The 22,234-nt window shown below is 39.7% G+C and overlaps 1 protein-coding gene across 2 annotated transcripts in view; it reads right to left on the bottom strand.

The window, feature by feature from the left end:
* Positions 1-22,234, bottom strand: part of MGAT5 (alpha-1,6-mannosylglycoprotein 6-beta-N-acetylglucosaminyltransferase) — a 109,132-nt gene that overhangs the window by 17,283 nt on the left and 69,615 nt on the right. For both annotated transcript variants that reach the window (XM_053405298.1, XM_053405308.1), the window contains exons 6-11: positions 19,732-19,803; positions 18,989-19,150; positions 15,348-15,517; positions 12,699-12,833; positions 9,632-9,765; positions 8,545-8,678 (exon numbers count right to left, since the gene is read on the bottom strand). In XM_053405298.1, coding sequence (XP_053261273.1) covers positions 8,545-8,678; positions 9,632-9,765; positions 12,699-12,833; positions 15,348-15,517; positions 18,989-19,150; positions 19,732-19,803 — 807 coding nt within the window. The remainder of the gene's footprint in view (positions 1-8,544; positions 8,679-9,631; positions 9,766-12,698; positions 12,834-15,347; positions 15,518-18,988; positions 19,151-19,731; positions 19,804-22,234) is intronic.

Below are 22,234 nucleotides of genomic sequence, written 5' to 3'. Positions count from 1 at the left end.
CAAAATGCCCAATGAGGCCAAAGGGGGCGTGGCACAAACCCCACAGCCATGCCCCCGATAGAGATGTTTATGTGTGTGCAAACCTCTACATGCATGTCCATGCATCTTATATCTTCCTGGCCAGGTGCAAATGACACTCCAGGGGTGTGGTGCTACACAGCCAGAGCGAACTTCATTTGCCAAGGCTTTTTAGAGAAAAGCTAGGCTCCCAACACGAAACTCTACCACAGAGCCGCAAAAGAGTGGTTCTTATTCCTCTGGCAGAACCAGCAGCTGCTTTCTTCTTGACAGCTACGATAAACTTGCCATTTACAGAAGGCACTTCTGTTGATCATCGAATACACAACTGTTATTACTTTATGCCAATTATTTTCCACCTACAACCCTCCTCCGTATGCAAGACCTTTCACATCAGAGAATGGGATGACAAAGCCTGATGCGTTTCTCCCTCTTAAAGCAACATTAAACTGGAAAATATAATCATGTGTGTACAATTTTCAATGGGAAAGGGGCAAATTTCCACAAGCTTTCTTTATGGTAATCAGCTGCAGAAACATAGGATGGAAAGAAAGAACACACGTGTTCTGTTTTAAATGGAGATAGTAAGGAGGAGGAGGTAAAGCTGCCTGAGCCATCAAACTGGCAACCTACAATTAGCAAAAATGTGCATTATTTAAAAATTATGCAGGTCACCTCCACAGAATAGTAATCTTGTTAATCAATGATCTGCTAAAAGCCACAGGAACAAAGTGCAATCCAGCTATACTCTGTGTGTGGGGGGAGCCCAAGCATTACCTCACTGCTCGATTATCACCACACCAGGCAGTCTTGTTCTATAGCTCTATGCTCTGACTTCTCATAGAATTCAATGGAAAACGAGAACAGGGGTAGCCAACATGGCACTCTCCAGATGTTGTTGGACTACAACTCCCAGAATTCCTGACCACTGCCCATGCTGGCTGGGGCTGATGTCCACAACATCTGGAGAGCATCATGCTGGCGACACCTGTACTGGAAGCATTTTTTAAAAAAATAACTATTGCTACACAGCTGGATACATGGTTGGAGACCACAATACATGCTTTTTAAAAGATAAGTGCAGGATTTCTAAAAGATATATAAATGTGTGCATGTATCTAAGGTCTGTTTTCCCAGTGAGTTGATAAATCTCACGATTTAATGGAATTTTTCTCCGTACAAAAGACAAAACAAAACCCTCCATGTAGAAAGCGAGACCTAAAGGAGCAGCTTCCGATGTATTATGACGCCTTTTAGTGGAGCAGCATTCAATCATGTCAGTTTCACTTGCAGGATTAAACACTACAACCCAGACACAGCAACCCAACATTTTATTAGCAATCTGCTTTAGGTGGAATTGACCAGTAATTCTAGCCTAGGGATACCTATCATAGTGCCCTGCAGATGTTGATAGACTAAAATTCCCACCATCCTTGGCTGGGGCTGATAGGAACAGGTGTCCAACTCGGTTGGGATAGCATCATGTTGGCTACCCCTCCTCTAGTCTTTAGTTCTGTATTCCATAACGGCCCTGCAGATGTGACTACAGATAGAAAAATCAAAAGTCTTGCTATTGTTACAAGATTAAATGAGACAAACTTCAGGAAAGATTTGAAGCAGCTGAACATGATTGGGGACAACTTTGTTATTTTTAAAATGTCACATTTAATGCAGCAAGATGTGTGGAACTAGAAATTAATTGTAACTCTCAATAGCAGATACTTTTTCAAAATCTCACAAGGGAATATGGTAGAATCTTAAATCTATCTATGTTTTCTCTTTTCAATCCTGCTTAATGCCGAAGCATACAAAAAGAGCTTCTGAGTGCCAGTTATATAAATTCAATTTGGCAGAAGGATCTGTTATTCCTTCTTGGATTTCATTCTCAATAATACAGCTTCTGTAAAACAAATTACATTCCCAGAAACACATGTGTAAACTGCTATTTCCTCAAACAGGTGCCAACTGAGTGGAATCTTGTGAAATATTTTGTCTCTACTGCACAAGGAAAAGTCTTTCCATCCATATCCCTATTCCACCCCATCTAACTAAATAGATTCCATCTATTAGGAAGACTGCATGCAGATCTTATGCATTTGCTACACGATCCTTACAATCCTAATATATTTTGTTCTGAAACACCCGCGTCATCTAGCCATGGCTTTGGAACAACCCTAGGATTATCCCACAATTAGGGTGAGTGGCTTTTCTGTGCATGGCATCACAGCTAAATTTCATAAACAATCAAGGACAAACTAGAGGTGATGATTGTGCTGCAATTTTAATTATCCCCAAATTCTTAGTCATTAAAAAATAATAATCAAATATAGATATAGCTTTTGAACATAGCATTCTTAGTTCTGGTGTTCAAGCACTTTATCACTGTTTATCATAAGGTATATAAAGACATGAACCTGGTGTAGCAAAGATAATTAAGGAATGAATGTAGCACAATGTAGTGAGCATCAAGAGAACCACTGTAGAAAGACAGCATGACAAATACTCAGCCTTATTTTATAGATAAAAATGTGACTATACAAATGCAGTCATTACTCTGAAATCTGGGCTGGCACAGATGTAAATCTGGGTTTACCTTAATTACAGCTGAAAATTCTTCCAATGAACTATTTAATCATTATTTGCAGATTTAAGAGATTGACTCTTTATTTGCAAACATATGTTAAGCAAGGAAGAAACACTGTGTACAGCAGGACAAACTTTGGAGAGTATGATTCAAATTCAATAGGTTGAAAAGATCATCTTTATTCCCTGCATCTCTAATTTATCTGCCTATGCTTGTGAAGGTGTAGGCAAAGCAGCACCACCCATGCAGACTTGAGGTAACCGGGATGTTTGCAGGTGCCGGGGGGGGGGGGACCAAAACCCAACTGCCTTTAGGAATGGAAATGGGAGACACCCATATGGAGAAATCAAGGGTTTTAATGTAGTGTAAAGCTATCTACTTCACCCCCTAAAAACATCCCTAAATGGAGAACCCTTGTGACAAAACAAGCCACTGAGTGCAGAGCACTCTCAGTGGGGACAGAATATTAACTGACTGATACTAACTGAGGACAACCAGACCAGTGGAAGGAGCAATGGAATGGATTGGTTGGAACTCTGAGTAAAAGCACAACACACTGTAACATTTTGTGGCCGGTTGCCACTTGTTACATGGCTATTAACAATTTGCATAACTTTTTTCTAGGGATACTCAATGGCACATAGTACCAGCACCTCCACCCCACCCCAGTTAAAAGTGCAGCACTTATTGTAACAACTTCATGGTGAGTACCAACACCTTTTTTCCCTATCTATAAAAAGCAATGACTATTTGGTATAAATCAGCAGCTCCCTTCCCCCAAATCTGGAGGTAGGATCCCTGATGAGCTTGTGTGTGTGTATCACTAGAAAACTGGAGAAGATGAGTGAACGGGAGCCTGAAATCCCAAATGTTTGAGGAAGAAGCTCTGTTCTACTGAATACAAACAAATACCATTTCTTCTCTACTGTCCACCAATGCCACACACTGTTCACATTCTGCAGCAAGTTCTATCCACCTATTATCTGTTTTGCCTGCATGTTACAACTGTTCATTTAACAGCTGGGAACCTGGAGAGGTGTAATGATCAGGAGGTTGCTGTCACTGCCCTTACCCTTACAAGCATGCATCCTCCAGATGGTCTTTATTTAGGCTAGGAAGATGAGTAACACAGAACAAGCGGCACTAGAATATTTTCATCCCCCAGGAAAAGCAAAGATCTAAGGACTGAAGAAGGATTCCGTATTCATTTCAGATCTATCTATAGTGGGTAGAGCAGGGGAGTGAGAGGGCAAACACTATACTAGTTAAGATAATATTTTATTTTTTCCACAGTGAATGTTAATATGCAAGGAGACATTAATTGACGTTTCTGGAAAGAGCTATTTTACAGATGGGGCATTTAACAATGGATACGAATATGCTGGATATGGCAGACAAATTGACAGGGAGGAAAGGAAGGAACTAAGGAAGAAGGGGAGGGAGCTGGGGGAAAATAAACTAAAAGAAAAATCTGAAAATAAGTCTGATACATCTTTTTGAGTACAAGACCCAAGTCTATCTGACAGGCTGTTCTTCTGATGTACTACTAATCACATTAGGAAATAAACTGATTAATTATACTCATTTTTTATTGAGGCTTTTAAAAGTCTCCTAGTACTGATAATAGAACAGAACGCATAATCACGAAAATGAATCAACTGTTTCCAATGCTGCTAAAATGTGTACTCTAGCACAAGGAGCACACTCTAAATGAGGATGAAAAAGTTAATGATTTTTCTTCAAAGTCACAATGAAAGCAGCACAACTACCACTTAAATAATAAGAAAATAGTAAGGTAATAAGAATAAGATAATAATAAGAAAATAATTTTTCTGCTCAAGAACCATGGGCAAATATAGGACAATCAAAACCTCAATATGCTGCTAAACAAATGAAATGAACAGACAGCTGCCACACAGAGAAAAAGTCTTGACAGGCCTTCAGGCTTTGTAACGGGCAGACAAAATAGGCTGGCAAAGGGGCCACTAGGCATTTGCCATTCTCTCTGTCTCTCTCTTCTTCTGCCATGGCGCCTTCTTGAAGTGGGCTTAACCTAGCAGATTTATCCCTATGGGAAGTATAATGAGAAATGCTTTCACTGAGGAAGTTGGTACACTGTGGCTTTAAATCACTGGGAAATCCCAGGAAATTACTACAGTACGGATGAAGAAACTACGTGTCCAAGGTCTGTACTATGAATTATGAAGAGCTCTCACGGTTTTCTGCTGCTAGCCCGAACTAAGATGCCCCACAAAACGCAAATAATTTGTGAAACCCTTGAAAATTGAAATGACACCTGTACTCCTAAATTTTTACTCTTAAATCCTCAGTCTGGCATGTTTCTGTAAAGGACTGAGCAACAGCTTAAGATAATCGCGTACACTTGTTTTTCCTTAAGGAACAATATCTTACACAAATTATTAGAGCTGCTTTAGCACTAGATAATGTACATGTGCACACACACACATCATGTACTCCATCATGTTAAAAGCTTCTATATGCATCTGTACACCACTGCATACATGCATGTATGGCAGCTTGAATTGGCTGTGGCTTCCTAAATATTCTAAATGCAACACTGTAAATCAGCTTTCCCCCAACAACTTCTAGCATCACTGATGGGAGTTATAGTTCAAGACGACACCCTGCGAGAGGGCACCAGGTTCAGGGAAACTGGTATGCACCATATATCCACTCATTTATTTTTGGGATTTATTCAACAATTTCCCAGGATGTCTAGGCATTCTAATCTAAGAAGCAGCTTTTAGTTATAGGTTAATGGCATGAAAGGGAGATGTACCTGATTGACTGAGTGTCCTCTAATAGTTTAAAACAGGGTAGCATCCACTCTGTGACATCTGTGGCTGTGTGTGCATGATAAAATCCTGGTCAAATAAGCCAGCATATATACAGTTGACATGCATCTCCTTTGCCTCTCCCTTCACTTGAACAGTGAAACAAACCAGATAATTTCTCCTTTGGTCTGAAAAGGGAGTATGGCTAACGGCTTCCAAACAAGCCGGACTCAGAAGCTAGTATTAAAGTACCTTCTCTGTGATTTACAGACACTGCTTAGTATAGTGATAGCTCTTTTGGAAGGTATTAGAACATAGATGGCTTCTTGCATAAACAACTCTTTTTACTTTTGTGTGCGCGCAAAATTGAACTTTTAAACAATGCAAATTCAGTTAATTCTTTTCCTCAACCCAAACTCTTGATGTTGTGACTAGCTGAAATCCCGCTTTCGGTAACTAAAGTACTTATCTGGGTTGCAAGCTATTGATTCTTTGTTCTAGAATGCTAGGTGTAAAACCTGGTATTTGTAGCACCAAGGAGAGATTTACCCAGCCTCCAAGATCCATCTGCAAACATGCTACAATATCTAGCCTAACCTTTCTGTACTAAAAACAAACAAAGAAAAACCCTCACCTCCTGCTTTATGTAACATTTTGTCTGGACAACTCAAAAGCTTGCAACAAATTTGCAATGTTTTGATAGGTCCAATAAAGTTGTTGGCCAACCGGATTTTGAAACTTCTTGCTTACATGCTAACACAGCTGCCTTTGGCTGTTAACATGCTATTATAATTCAATTTGTTACAACTGCATTTCAGCTAGCCATTTACCCAATAAAATGACAACACATAAGCACAAAAGGTTAAGATTACCTCATCTGGCTCTCAGCAGCTACCTCTTATGAAGAGCTAGAAATTACAGAACTTTAATTGCACAGAGTAGTACTTGCTGCATTTGCTTCTCTGAATACTTGTGTTGTATTATGGACGATGGCCGTGCCCTCTGGGCAATAATGGGACAACACGAAGCCTTTCTACTGAGAATGGAGGGCAATTTGGAGAACGCCCCAAGGCAGCCTTCCACAACCTAGTGCCCTGTAGATGTTTTGGACTACAACTCCCATAATCACTGACCAGTGGTCATGTTAGCTGGGGCTGATAGGAGCTAGAGGAGAAGAAGAAGAAGAAGAAGAAGAAGAAGAAGAAGAAGAAGAAGAAGAAGAAGAAGAAGAAGAAGAAGGGTAGTAGTAGTAGTAGTAGTAGTAGTAGTAGTAGTAGTAGTAGTTTGGATTTGATATCCTGCTTTATCACTACCTGAAGGAGTCTCAAAACGGCTAACATTCTCCTTTCCCTTCCTCCCCCACAACAAACACTCTGTGAGGTGAGTGGGGCTGAGAGACTTCAGAGAAGTGTGACTAGCCCAAGGTCACCCAGCAGCTGCATGTGGAGGAGCGGGAAATCGAACTGGTTCACCAGATTGCAAGTCTACCGCTCTTAACCACTACACCACACTGGCTCTAGACTCCTAAACATCTAGAGGGCAATAGGCTGGGGAAGGATACTCCAAGGTGTTTGTTCTTCTAGCAGACCAGAGGTGACCAAGGATTGTTTTTTTGCCCTTGTTCTCTGGAGCTGTATGCTTAATTCTCAAGGGAAATGAACAAAAGAAAATCTCTTTTGTAAGCACATAGCTCTCTCTCTCTCTGCACTTCTTTCTGGATGAGGAGAATGCCTTGAAGTCAGTGCTAAGAAATTTGACTCAGTCAAGACCTTGCCGTGCATGTGAAAATAGGTGAATTATTTAATATTATGATTACAGGGAAACAGCAAGTCAGCAAGAAAAAAAGAAAAAAAGAAAAAAAACTTTAGGCAAAAGATAACTCATAGGTTATCATTTTTGGAAGTGCCAATGGCCTAGTCTACCATTGGCACTTTATCATAAACAATACTTTTAAAATAATACCGAATTCAATGGATCTTTAAACATGTAAAAGCAATTCCTTCGAGCATTTTGGAAAGACAAATAATAACTGAAACTAGAGAAATCAACTCTTCTGTTTTCCTTTCATTACCTACAAGTTCAACAACACATGAATCCACAAGCAAGTTTGGCCAGAGGCTGCTACCCAGAGACCAATTACTTATAACAAATGAGAGAGTTGGAGTAAGTCTCCATTGGCTATTGTGTGGCTTCACAATGTGTAGCTGCACAAATCAGGGCCTCTATCTTCCACTATGGTCAGGATTGTGAATACTTTGATTACAAAGAAACTTGAGAGTGTTGGAAACAGGGATTTTTTTGGAGGCATTTGTAAGGCTAAACATTCAGTTAAGCTGACAATTAGCTGGAGATCCTTTGGTAAAAAGAATGTGACACTCACACTAGAAATCTCACAAATGGAAACACAGAAGCAGTGCATGTAATAGTGTGTTAAAGACAGTGGGCAGGATTCACCTAACCAGCCTCATCAACAGAAGCCCTGTTCAAGGACTTCCACATGTACAATTTGGCTCCTGCACCCCCTGAATATTTTTTTTTGGGGGGTGGCAGTAAAACCACCTGAACAACACGAGGAGGTAGGCGAGAGAGGAATCATTCCACCTGACAAGTTGTAATGCTTGCACAGATAGAATGATTGGAAGAGCATGATGTTGAATTCCACCCAGTAAGTACAGCTAGGAGAGTTTTTGTTTCCAATATTCAGATATAATATGGAAAGCAGTTTGACTGAGAAGCCAACCAGGAGCTCTAAGTTTCTTTTCAATGCATGAAAATTGAGGAGACGGGAAAAGACAAGAGTCAAATGTTTGTACTTGCTCATACACATTATGATAAACCAGCTAATGGCTTGGTACAGATTAATGGCATGTCCCTTTCGCCTTCCAAATCTTTCAGTTATAAACATGGTGCAATAAACCTGGCTGAACATATAATGACGTAAAATTGTGCACAAGACTATAGTCTAAAGGAGCTGCATCTTTTGTTAAAAACCTCTTTGAACAGATAATATCTGCCGGCATTGTTTTCTAAAAAGTACCTGTCAAACACTATTTAAAATATAGCTCAGTTTAAGCTTGCAACTTTGTGTTCTGCTCAGTCATTGAAAATGAACTTCCAAGAAAAGATTTGTTCAGCATAGCAACTCACCTTCCAGAAGTTATCAACTTTGCCATAGACAAGCGACTGGTCCTGCCTTTTAATTACGTTGAAGTGCTTGATGTCACTGGAATTCAAATATTGTTCCACAACAAAACCAAGGAAACTATTGTCTGGAGTGTGAGCTGTAAACCAATCAACCAAACAAACAAAAAGTCAGCACTGCATCATTATGCATCACTGCAACACTGTCATAAGTCTTATCTTCTATTATGTATTTTCCTAAGGATATTGTCATGCTGCAATTCACATGGCTGTTGACAGGTAGCACTGTGAGGTAAAGTAAAGGTAAAGGGACCCCTGACCATTAGGTCCAGTTGTGACCGACTCTGGGGTTGCGGCGCTCATCTCGCTTTATTGGCCAAGGGAGCTGGCATACAGCTTCTGGGTCATGTGGCCAGCATGACTAAGCCGCTTCTGGCGAACCAGAGCAGCACTACTTGCACTTTGATGTGCTTTCGAACTGCTAGGTGGGCAGGAGCTGAGACCGGGCGGGGATTCGAACCGCCAACCTTCTGATCAGCATGTCCTAGGCTCTGTGGTTTAACCCACAGCACTACTGTGAGGTACAGCATGGTTAAAAAAACAACAAAACCTGGTCTCAGAACTGCTGAGCCAAGGCAGCAGCATAAGGGGCTGAGGAGGAGGGGAGATAGAAAGGCAGGAGGTGGCACAGGCCACAGGATGGGTGGCCCAGCTAAGTGAGCAAGATGTTTGGCAAGGTGTAAGGAGAAAAGGGAAGAGGAGGAAGGGGAGAAAGTGTCCTTGATGATGCGTAAGGGGAGGGGGTGTCTTTGGTGAGGGGGTTGATAAGGGTAGGTGGGATGGTCCAGCAAAGAGAGCAGGGATGCAGCCCCTAGCATCTAATAAGTGCTTAGAATATAGGTTTACCCTTTCATTATATTCAAAGACTTGTAATATTAAAAGTGAAGGATACCAAAATAACTACAGACCTATAAAAACAGTTTAATATGTGGACATATCTTCTTTTTTATGTAATATCTTGACTTGGAGGACTCCGAGGGCTAACTCCTATTCTGAAAAGCAAAAATTGCTTTTGTAAACAACTTGAACTTACGAAACATTGTGTAGAATTGTTGTGGGTTAAGGTTCCATTTTCCCCATGGAGTTTTGTGGCCTTTAGATTGGGCATAATGAGCATGGTTAAACTCTGGTTCAGTCCCAAATGAATCTAGCACTCGTAACATGCACCTGTGCAAAGATAAACGAAGGCAACAACAGTGTTAGTAATTGGTGACCATGCCTTCTAAAGCTGATACAAAAATTTCTGGCATAACCGAGAATAAAAGCAATACCATGATATGTATCAACAAATCAGCATGGTTACTATTCATAGTTATTTATGCCAAAGAAAATATGGTAAACATCTGCCTCTGATAGCAACACCACGGGCCAATTTACACCATAAAGGGCCCATTCTCCCAAAATACCAAGTATTATTATTCTTACTTGCACGTGTCCTAGAAGTACTTCTCAACAATGCCCTAGGAGTACTTTGTTGAGAAGTTTTGATAGAAAAAGTATTTGAAAGGCAGTTTCAGAGTTGGGATGGGATCAAGAGGTGGGGGGGGGGGAGAAGAGTTGCAATAAGTTAAACACAAATAAGAATTTTCTGACAATAAGAGCTGTTGAAGAGTGGATCAGACTCCCTTGGGAAGTGGACTGTCCTTCCTTGGAGGTTTTTAAGCAGAGGTTGGATGGCCACCTGTCATGGATGCTTTAGCTGAGTTCCTGTATTGCAGAGGGTTGGACTAGATGACCCTTGGTGTCCCTTCCAATGCTACAATTCTGTGATTCTATTTTATGCATCCATGATACTTCCACATTCTAAGTCCCCTAAGTCTGCACTGGGTAGCTGAAATTCAAAGCTTTATGTCAACCGCTTTCAGTGAAAACATTTTACAGCAGCAGAATTATTTTTTGATTACATCAAGTGCTTGTCGGGAACCAAACGTATTATTTAGTAGAATAAATCATACAGCAGAAGGAAGCTGTTGGGTTATACTGTGGAAAGGAGAGTGGGATTTGAATAAAAGCATTTGGTTTTAAGCCAAATGCAGGACGTGGGATGATTCTTGGAAGATAAGGATTAGCAAAATGAGTAGGCTGAATTAACTATCTGAAATACAGTGACAGGTTACATAATATTTATTATTCTCCCTGTTGCATTAAAACTGATAACAAAGAAATGAATCACCAAGTCAAGTTTTAATGCACTGTTATGCATATGGTGTACTCTTAAAAATAATGTTTGAAGGAAAGTAAACCAAAGTTAAGAAAAGGTATATAATGTGATTCCTAAAGTAGTTTTCTTCTTCTCTACTTTTCATAGAACTATAGGACTGAAAGGGATACCAGGGGCCATCTAGTCCAACCCCTGCAATACAGGAATCTCAACACCTGGTCCCCCATCCAATTTGAAACCATACCAGACTCTACTTAGCTTTGCAAATGTGCTAGCAGTTTTACTGCTATACCACTTGGAGGTGTTTTGCTGACTTCCACTTTATAGAGTACCAAAGAATAACTGGAAAACAGAAAGCTTAAAGAAAACCAAAGGATCACTAATTCAACTTCCTGAATTGAAAAGGCAAGAAATTGTTGGAACCCATTGTCAACAAATGCCTCCAGAGCCCATAGCTTTCCAAAGCACTTTATTCCATTACTCAGTTCATGCTGCAAAATGAATAGTTAACTGAGTTACCTCAAATGCTAAAAACAGCCTTTTTTCAATTTGAACCATTTGGTAAAGAAAAGCAGCAAAGAAAAGTTGACATATCCATGTTATTTCATATATTTAATGAACTAGGAAGAAGGAAAACAATGAGGTTTTAGTTTGTCAGGCACATTTTTTCCTCCCATCTTCTTCCTATCAGAATCTGCTCAGTTTCTAAAATTTGGAATCCAGTGGCAATGTAAACCTACATGAATGAAAAATGAGTGAATATATGTTGCCCGTTCATATTTTCAATTATGTTTTTCAGGCTCTGTTCTGCTACAACTGCAAACCGTGGCTTGGTGTTACGTGATAAAGCTTGCACACACATGCACACACTCCTTGCTCATCTGAAAAAAATATTTACTTCCATTTTCCTGCAAGCCTATTACATTTGAGTCATCCAAATATGGATTATGCTTTCATTCCAAACTAGAATGGCAAACCACAGCTTGAAGCTGATTTGAAAACATGATTTGGAGAGCAAGTATAAACTGTAGTTCAGTTCACCACACTGGATAGAAAAACAAGCCCTGGATTGTTTGTAAGAGGAAGTAATTGGGTGTCAGTGGGGAGAAGGGCGGGTATGAATACAAGGTTTGTTCACAGTGCACCAAAATAAAGTCTGGAGATACACCTGAGTGACCCTGACCACAAAAAACTAAAGCAACTAAAAAGCAAGAGGAATGCAAAATAATACAATTTATTTTGGTTAAGTATACTTTCAGATATGCATAATCAAATACTGAAAAACAAAACAGATAACAAAACAGAGATTAATAAATCTAATCAGCAAAAAGTAGTGACTCCAATTGCCAGATGCATTTCAAACTTCTTCTTCAGTGGCATATAAACAACAATTAGTGGATTAGCTACTCCATAGTAGAGTCCGATTCAGGCTTGCATAAATCAGGAATCTTAGTCTTAAGAAAAAAATATTACATTTCTGCTCTGTGCAAGATTTATCCTCCTGATATCCAGGAATTTTCCAGTTCCACTTCACTGAAGGAGGAGGGAGACTCCCAACGCTCTGGCCTTGAGGGACATAAGGGGGTACGGAAGCTACTGTCATACAATTTCTTACAAGTTCGGCACTTGTGTTTTAAAGCAGGAGCAAGACTGCTTGTTGAGAACAGACGTGCAAATGAACAGAGCTCCTATGAAAAAGAAGCTACTCATACACAGGAGTTTTTCCCCAATGTCCACACAAGATGTGAGGACAGCCTGGGTATGTGACACTGGCGTCATGGCCTTATGTGAATGCTCTATAGAAGAGTAGCACATAAATAGGGCTAGTTTAAAAATTCAGATTCAACATCAGGAACAATGAGGAGAAAGTTGTAAAAATGCACTAGACATGTGGAACCACAATTCCTTCTGATAAATTGCTTTAGAAAGGAATACTTACTGATAGTGAACCCAGGATGGTCCAAGGGTTTTCTTGAACTGAGTGAGTCCAACAATGTCAATGTAAATTAGTTCCACTACTTTATCCCCTTGAGTTGGGCAGCCAGATCTATTACCAACAACCTTCTTCATAATCCTAATAGTAAGAAAAAAGAAAAAAATTATTTCCACTGAATTCCTGCATTCATACATAAGAATGAAATAAATTTAGTCTTAACAGTGAGCTTTTATTTTTCCATTCCCAGAGTCAGAATGACTAACAAACCAATGTGTGTGTGTGTGTGTGTGTGTGTGTGTGTGTATGCGCATGTATTGCCTCAACAGGATTTTTGAAGAACAGTGTCTGAGCAGGAGTCACTGCAACTCCAAAAGCCTGTCCAAGGCAGTATTCTAACCCTCAAATTATCAGTGCTGATCTAACATTTTGCTGGCCTAGTTCACAGAACACCATATGTCAAACTATGGTTTACCAGGACTGTGAGAAGATGTGGATTCCTGGAGAGAAGTTCACAGTCACTTTACTCATCCCGTCTTAAGCCATGGTTTGATTTAGTGCGTCATCAAAACCTGGCCTTGTGGTTAGGCTCTTTCCTTGCTAACTGTGAGCTACGGCCAAGGCTTGTTCTCAGCACTTGGGTTTGGAAAACAAGCTAAGCGAAATTGTTGGTTAGCTCAGCAGAGGAGTTAAAAAAAGACCAGGAAGAAAGCATAATGGTTGCAACCAACTCTCCTTGTACCTGCACATCCACACAGTCCCAGAAAACCATAGTATGGCTTACTGTATTGTGCAGGCAAAGACTAATGTGAAAAATATGGTTTGTGCAACATGGCTTTCGTGTCCTCTACTCTTCACTGCTGCCTTCTCCAGGAGCTCCACTAGAATGAAGTGGAATATTGTGTCAGGGAATGGAAGCAGGATATGGAATAGGTTGGAGCTGGAGGGCATCTTCCCTATAAGGAATTCCACACCCTTCATTGAGTGCCCCCTCCCCATTTCCTGCCTAGCAATCCAATACTGATAGGTAACCTTCACAAATGACCTTGGGTTCTGTTTTCCCTCTATGAACTACATGTCTCAGAGAAGCCAATTCTCCGTGTACTGTATACTTGTGAAACACTGCAAGAGGAATAAATCCCCAAGCTTACCATGGTATGGGTGTGCACATGGATGTACACATGCGCAATAGCTCTTCTTCCCCATTTGGTAGTAGGTGAGCTACAATGTGCTTCCAATTTCTTACTGGGGTTTTATATATCGGGAAAGTGAGGGGGCTGGTGGGCTCTCTACTAAGACAAAAGCTTGCCTCAAAAAATTTGGTCTTTCCAGATGCAACTAACTTGCCAGATCCTCAATCTCCAGAGAAATTATGCTAGTCTCATTTTGAAATCGCATTAGTCTCACATTTCAGCAAACAGCACTACTGACAGACGTATTAATGCATGGAAATGTCCACAACAGGGTTAACACTTGATAACTTCCTTAGCATAAACATGTGCTCACTGCACTGGCAGAAATACAGTGAAACCAGACCAGATTAAAACAGATAGGGATACCCTATTACGTTAAACTCACATAATTCTTTCCACAAATGGGCCTATTCATGTACCAAAGAAGTGTCACCAAACAGTATGACTAATCCTTTAAGCCCATATTGTAAACATTTTAATTCATGGCTGCTTATGTATATTATACAAATACAAGCACACACACTTCCGGGACTAGCTGCCATACATTAACTCTCTGGCTTAATTTACAAGGAAACATAATAGAGAAGTCTTTCAGGCTTATTGAGTTGAGATATGGTACAGCAGAACAGTTCTTTGGGGCCCTGAAATCAAAGCTCATCGGTTTCTGACATACAAATACAGTCACCCCACAACTATGCGCCTAAAACCACGTATAGTCAAAACATGTTAGATGTCATGGTGGGTGGGGTTTGCCTTTGTTCCTAGAAGCCTGCCTCCTTTCTGCCTGCTTTTATCTTTTATTATTTGTTTGCATTTTTTTTTGCCAAGAGCGTAAGGCTGAATGCAAACAAATTAAGTGTGCATGTTGTGGGCTTACTGTACCACCACCTGTGCTATTAAACATCACCCCCAGCACAATACAGTATAACCATGGGCTTAATTCTCAATGTGTATCCAATGAAATAATTTGGAAATTATGGGTCGCATGCTGAAGAACAGGATCTTCAGAAAACAGCTCAAAATCCAAAACCTGTCTGAACAAAACGATGGCTTTCACACAAATTAACCACAACCAATCTAATTTGCTGATAAACAGTTTCATGTTGGAAATAAAGGTTATTTAAGAAAAAGAGGAAACAAATTAGAACACATTTCTCTTGCTGCAGATGTCTAGCACACCTGTAATGGCAGAGAATAGAACTGCTTAGTTCTGAAATTTCCAGCATTCATTTATGAAGCCTAAGGAGGAAGCAGTGACAATGAAAACATATTATGCTTTTCATGGTGCACATATTTAGCTTATGAAAATAATCTACTTATCATCTGTTTAGTGAATTATCACTTTCATTTTCCTCTTCACAAAATTATAGGCTGTAGAATAAAGGCTTCAAGAGAGTTTGCAGTTAAAGGAAGGGGGGTTTTTTTGGTACTCAAGTTTCAAAGTGGAAAATAATCTCCTTACTCCTTGAGCTCTGCCAATGAAGCTGAAATCCTAATGTCATGGCCCAGTAAATAGAGAGATGTAATTAAATCACTCCACTGGACTAATTCACCAAGTGGGCCACCACTAAAGGCATTTTCTGCAATCTTGAATCCAGATTCTTTTGTGAGGAGTCCCAGATGAACAAGGACCTGAAAAAGAAAGCTGAAATGTAAGTGTTCAGTACTGGATATATATTGAACAGAGGGTTTAACTATAACATCATTTTACATCAATAGCCCCAATTGCTACAACATAGCATATTAAATATTTGTACTTAATTATTTCAATCACTTATAAAACACCTAGTATTTTCTAAGCATATGGAGCTGTTCATGTACAGCATCTACAGAACGTTAAAAACACACACAAGATACTCCTCAGCCACAGACTCACAGGCACAATGCAAAAGGAAAAGAAACTAAGAGAATAAGTCATGCATTCAAAGGCATCAATTATTGAAATTACTTCAGACCTACTCATGTGGGCAGAAGTGTGCAGAGAGAGAAGCAAGGCCTCACTTTTGTGTGAGAAGCATGTGCAAGCTTCCTGTTTGTGAGCTGGGGATTTGCACAGCTGGGACCTGTGGCGTAGCATGGGCGGGGCAATGGGGGAAATTGCCCTGGGCGCAAAATTGTTAGGGGTGCAAAATTTCATAAGATAAAAAGAAAATAATAATAATAATAACAACAGCAGCAGCAGCAGCAGCAGCAGCAGCAGCATGCCCTCTGCCTCACACAGAACTGGTGATGGCCAGTTGCTCAGGTTCCCTCTGCACGGGCTTTTGAAAGATACCCGCTCCTGACCAAACCCCCATCCTGCTTGATGCTCACAGGCATCACAGCTGCAAGGATACTTGCCTTGCCCCAGGCAACCAATGCTACTCCACTGGTTGGCGCGCGCACACACACACACACACACACACACACACACACACAGACCACAATTAGGATCTCAGACTACATGGAGCTCCTGCAAATGTGCTCATACAGTGGTATTTTCCCCTTACAGAACCAGTAAGATAGTGGAACTAAAAGTGAGCCACTCCCCACTCCCTAAACATTTATGCCCTGTGCAAGAGTGAAACATGAACAGGGCTACTGTCTCAGCAGTATCATTTATTTAGCCAGCAAAATTCAAATACCACTAAATCGCAGTCTCTTAAGAGATTCACATAAAACATACAAAATACCAATTCAATATAGCAATAAAATAAACTTTGAAAACAGTAAACACAATACAATTATCAAAATATAGATAAGAACAACAGTTCTGAGAACAAATGCATATGATCAAATTACATTTCTAGGGAGGCCTGCTGGTGGGAAAAAAGGTTTTAGAAGGCACAAAAAACAAACAGTACAACGAAGGTGCCTGTCTAATATTAACAGGCAGTTAATTCTCTAATCTAATGATGATTAGAGAATCTTCTAATGTGCACTGTTGTGGGCTTCCCTGCCTGTAAGTATGTATACACATACAACCCAAAGCCCTTAGTCCCTTAGCTGTTTGCAGAACCCAGTACACAGTCAAGAACAAAAAGCAATACACTATATTTAAGGTTTTTTATTGGTCATTCATTTGATGTTACATCTCAAATGTGATTCCTCTGAGTCTGGCAGGTTGTTGCAGGTTTCAGTTTCTCTTCAAATTCTGTATTCATGGTTAGGATATATCATTTAGTTTCCAATTATATAATCCTTGAAGGTTAGTCCATGTTCTGCACAATCTAATGTGTGGGTTGTTTTTTGTTTTGTTTTTTTTAAATGTGTATCCAGAATAAATACTCTCTGGTTTAACTGCTGGTACAGGACCCCTTCTGATCTGATGGTGCCAATTATATTAGTACCAGTTACTTCTAATGTGATTTAACCCCAATTATTCTCATTACAATAACAAGAGGTTATCTGTGAGGTACCCTGTGAGAAAATTAAATCATTTCCTTATGGCCAAAAGGAGACTGCCAAAAATGCTTTCACATTATCACTGACTCAGACCACTGAAAGGCATAACACAAATAGTTTTGGGGGACATTTTTATATCCCAAGCAAAACTGGAGTGAAACTTGGGGTTGTAAGATGTCCCCAAAAAGAGCCATGTGGGCTGGTGCCAGAAGAATGAATGAATGCTTTTCCTGAATCAGTTTTTGTTTGAAAAAACCATGGGACTTTTTAAAAATGCCAGGATATTAACAGTGGCTGGAGTAATAAAATCAAAAAATCACCATCTCACCATAAACCTGTACCAACCAGACAGAGGGCCTTCTCGGTAGTGGCTCCCACCCTGTGGAACACCCTCCCTTCAGATGTGTAGGAAATAAGCAGCTATCCTATCTTTAAAAGACATCTGAAGGCAGCCCTGTTTAGGGAAGTTTTTAATATTTAATGCTGTATTGTTTTTAACACTTGAATGGGAGCCGCCCAGAGTGGCTGGGGAAACTCAGCCAGATGGATGGGGTATAAATAATAAATTATTATTATTATTATAACCTGGTTGGATCACAGGGATGTGGGTCCGAGCCCCACATAGGGCAAAATATTTCTGCATTGCAGGGAGCTGGATAAAAACAATCCTCATGGTCTCATCAAACTCCATGATTCTGTGATGACTAGGAAAATCACACCCCAAATTATTGTATTTGCAAGGCCAAAAAAGCACCCCACATATAAAATACAATTAGTTTTCTTAGGATATTTTGTGTCCCAGATGCTTTTTGTGCACAGATAGAAAACTGTAAATAGTATGTGGCTCCTTTTTAGTCCTAGAAGGACTACATTGTAGATAAATTCTGCAATGAAAAAGTGCACCCGGGGTATAATTCTAACTCCAGACATCTGGATTAAAATAAAGGTATTCCATACATGATGCCAATATTTCATAGTCTCCAACTATTTCCTCTGTGATGAAAATAGGGATGTCCTATTTAATCATCATCATCATCATGCTCCACCCATCTGACTGGGTTGCCGCAGCCACTCTGGCAGCTTACAACATATATAAAAATATAACAAAACAAACATTTAAAAAATTCCCTATACAGGGATGCCTTCAGATGTCTTCTAAAGGTTGCATAGTTACTTATCTCCTTGGCTCAGGGGTCACATAACTCCATACCCTCCAACATTTATCCAATGAAAATAAGGACATCCTAAAGAAAAGCGGGACATTTCAGGATCAAATCAGAAACCCGGACGGCTTCTGTAAATCCTGGACTGTCCCTGGAAAATAGGGATACTTGGAGGGTCTGACATTTGAAATCAGCTTATATTGGGCCCTTAACACCATGGAGAGATTGCAAGTCAATACCTGTCCATCCAGAATCAAGGTTATTCAGATACTACTTTACCTTTATCCTCAAAATGCTCCTTTCCTTGGATTCATGTTTTTAATTGGATTAAAATCCCACTGGCAGAGAATTGTAACTGGTTTTTAGTTAGCCTACACTACCTACTTAAGTGTCACCATTTGGAAGCATTTTGAATTGCTAGCTTAGTTACCTCTCTCTTTTTCTCTGACCTACAAAGAGGTATACTGACATATGGCAAGTATATTGAACCAACTCCTACTCGACACTTAGAGCTAATGGGGCAGTTTTCTAGATGCTGCCTTGGAGCAGAACTCACTTTTTTTCGTTTTCTCCTCTCCAGGTTTTGTTTTTCAGCAAGTGATTTAATTGCCTCTATCCAAGTGTCTGCCATCCTTCTTATTCGTAGCATCATCCACCGGAACTCTTCGTGCCTGGACATCATTTTGTATAGCAATTCAAAATTCGTTCTGATTTCGGCCTTCAATTAAACAGAAAAGTTTTAAAAGTGATATTGCAAAAATGATTTTTTTTCCTAATAGGAAATCTCTCTAAAGTGTGTGGGTGTGTGAGGCACAGTGTCATTCCACTTCATTTATTTAAAAAATGCATACAGATATTCCAAAATTCAAACTCACAAAGTTGGGAAATGGAAAGTAAGCTCTCAGATATTATCTGTGTGATAATTGAGCTCATCATGTGTGTTCTCCCCTCCCCCCATATTACTTTGGTCATTTCATACATTACACCAAATATGTCTGCTGACTGAATAGACCTACCTGCAATATAAAAAGTATGCTTCCAAATATTTGCTGTAGTATCTAAAAGCCGTGTATTAACTTCTAAGTATGTCCAACAAATGCATGTTTCCAAAAGAATGGCAAGAAAAAGCAAGTGTGTGAGATTAGGACCAGAATTACTAGGCATTCAGACGGTTTAGGGTTTACTTTATGGCCCAAGATTTGTTTTTGTTTTTTTCTCCCTACACAGAAAGCTGAACTTAAGGTAACTCCAAGGCCCACTTTGTTAACCATTTTGAAAGCTTTGAGACATACTCCTTACCATCGTCTTTTGATCAGTTTCTTCATTAGGATTTTTCGCTCTCCAGGGTAAACGAGGACACCAGTTTTCAACCTGCAGATATAGGGATCTTTTGTTAGGCACAACTTCAGATGCATCAAGCAAGATGTTCATTCAACTATATCCTTGATGCGATCCCATTCTCATTTGCTGGTAGCCATAACAAAACAGCACAAGGTCAGCAGGCGACAAACTAAAAAAGAGGCACTTCTTTTAAGATATCGTAGCAACAGCAATAGCATTTTCAAAAGACGACGAACACAGATTGGCTATTAAAAGTCCTATCTTTGGCCTCTTCAATAAACTGGCTCTCTTTCATTAACTGATCAAATCTTCAACATATCATATACGTATTGTATGAAACAACCCTGAAGAAGTTGCTATGAGAAAATTGGAGTGCTCAGCACAACAGGACAGCTGGCACATGGAGAAAAATGTGTTTAAATCATTATGCAAGAATAAAGCACAACACGAGTCAATAATAAATAAAAAACTGTGACATTAAGACTTTATTATTTAGTAGATGGAACACCGATATCCACAGAAGGCAACACTTCCCTTACATTGTCCCTCGAGACGGACGGATGCCAACAACAATGAATATATGAGAACACAGGATGCCATGAATCCATTCTCCTATCGTAATGGATTTCCTGGTGGTACTAATCCCAATGCACATTGGCATCCAAAAACACGTGGGATGCATAACAGCAAATACTTTTCTACAGTCCAAAAACGAGTGTTCCAGTGATAAGGAACCTATAACACTTAAAAATGATTCACTACAAAAAAAAGGCCAAAACCTTTGCCACTCACCAAAATCTTCAGTGCTAGCAGAGGAGTTAATAACTTACCAGTCAAAAGAGTTTGAGTCCATGTGCCAAATCGCCCATAACTCTACCATGGTTCATTACTTTCATTAATGTTTTGTTATTGTTGTTAAAATAGAAATGGAAAGTGCAAGGAGGTCTGATTAGGATTCCACTGTGTCCATGGTCAACCCTTTCCTCCTGCACCATTGTGCTGAAAAAAACACACACCCTCCCCAAATTGCTATTAGTCCTAGGACAGGACTAACACTCTGTGATTTAAAGTAGGCTATAGTTCAGAATTTAATCCATAAAAAGACAGCCTTTTTGTTAGTACTATTCTATATGGGGGGCGGGAGGAATAATTAGATGAATAAAGAAATGCTTCTGACCATGTCAGAATCTCTACTGCCTAATTCTGATAGAAAGAACAGCCAGAGGGATGGTAGGATTTAACTGTCATCAGCAATCAGAATTTTAACCAATGGCACACTATAACCAAGCAAGCTTCTTCACAGGCAACTTTATAATTTTGTCTTGCAGCAGAGGTACTTCACTGTTTCTGTGAAGCAGCACCATGCTACATACTGAGGAATAACTGCACATTTTAAGCAGAATCTCCTTGTCAGAAGTCATTGGAGAAAAATAGCTCCCACCTATGGTGAATTACTAAGCTATCCACCCCCCAAAAACCCAATTCTCTTTTTTAGTACTGTTCTCATTCCTTACTGCATTCCTTATTGCAGAATATGCATGTCTAGAACTCTAGTTGAAAATTATGATGATTGATTTAAAGATCAAACTGTGTTGAGAAAGAATCTTCCATCAATCTCTGAGAGGATGCCTGAAGAAATAATGCTCCATGATTTTGGAGCATCAGATAGAAAGGTAGACCAGGGAAGAGTCTGCTGCAAAAAGAAGACTGCCTATTGACAAATGACTTTATGAGACACCAGTTCCAGGTTATCTTTAGCAAGCAACACAATTCATATATCTACATCATTGTAGTGGTTATTAGAATTTTATTTCATGCTTGAATTCACAAATATTTAAGCTTTCAGAATTTGCTGTTTAGCTTAATCATAACATTAATCACAGGATTAAGTATGCTGAATTTAAGCTCCAGGTTAATACCATGACCAAACAATATTAGTTTTATGTGCTGTCAAAAAGAAACCTCTTAGGAAACCCCCAAATACTTTTATGTATGCTGTTCACTAAATATAAAACAGATTGATGAGTAACATGGATCATTTGTTCTTCGGGGAAGCACAATGAATTCTATACAATTATGTACTGTAACAAATGCCACATGAAGTACTTCATAAATTCCCTAAATTCTGGAGTGTTTGAAGATCTAGGATTAACTATTTTTTCATAAATACAGAAGCATCCTAATATGTCAAGCGAAGGACATGATAAACACAAATCATTATACAGTGGTACCTCGGGTTACATACGCTTCAGGTTACAGACTCCATTAACCCAGAAATAGTATCTCGGGTTAAGAACTTTGCTTCAGGATGAGAACAGAAATTGTGCTCCGGCAGCACGGCGGCAGCAGGAGGCCCCATTAGCTAAAGTGGTGCTTCAGGTTAAGAACAGTTTCAGGTTAAGAACGGACCTCCAGAACGAAATAAGTACTTAACCCGAGGTACCACTGTATATCACTAGGC

This window comes from Podarcis raffonei, chromosome 1, assembly GCF_027172205.1.
Source record: "Podarcis raffonei isolate rPodRaf1 chromosome 1, rPodRaf1.pri, whole genome shotgun sequence".
In the NCBI taxonomy this organism is placed as follows: Eukaryota; Metazoa; Chordata; class Lepidosauria; order Squamata; family Lacertidae; genus Podarcis; species Podarcis raffonei.
Note: the sequence above shows the minus strand (reverse complement) of the source record. Positions and strands in the feature narration are given on the sequence as shown.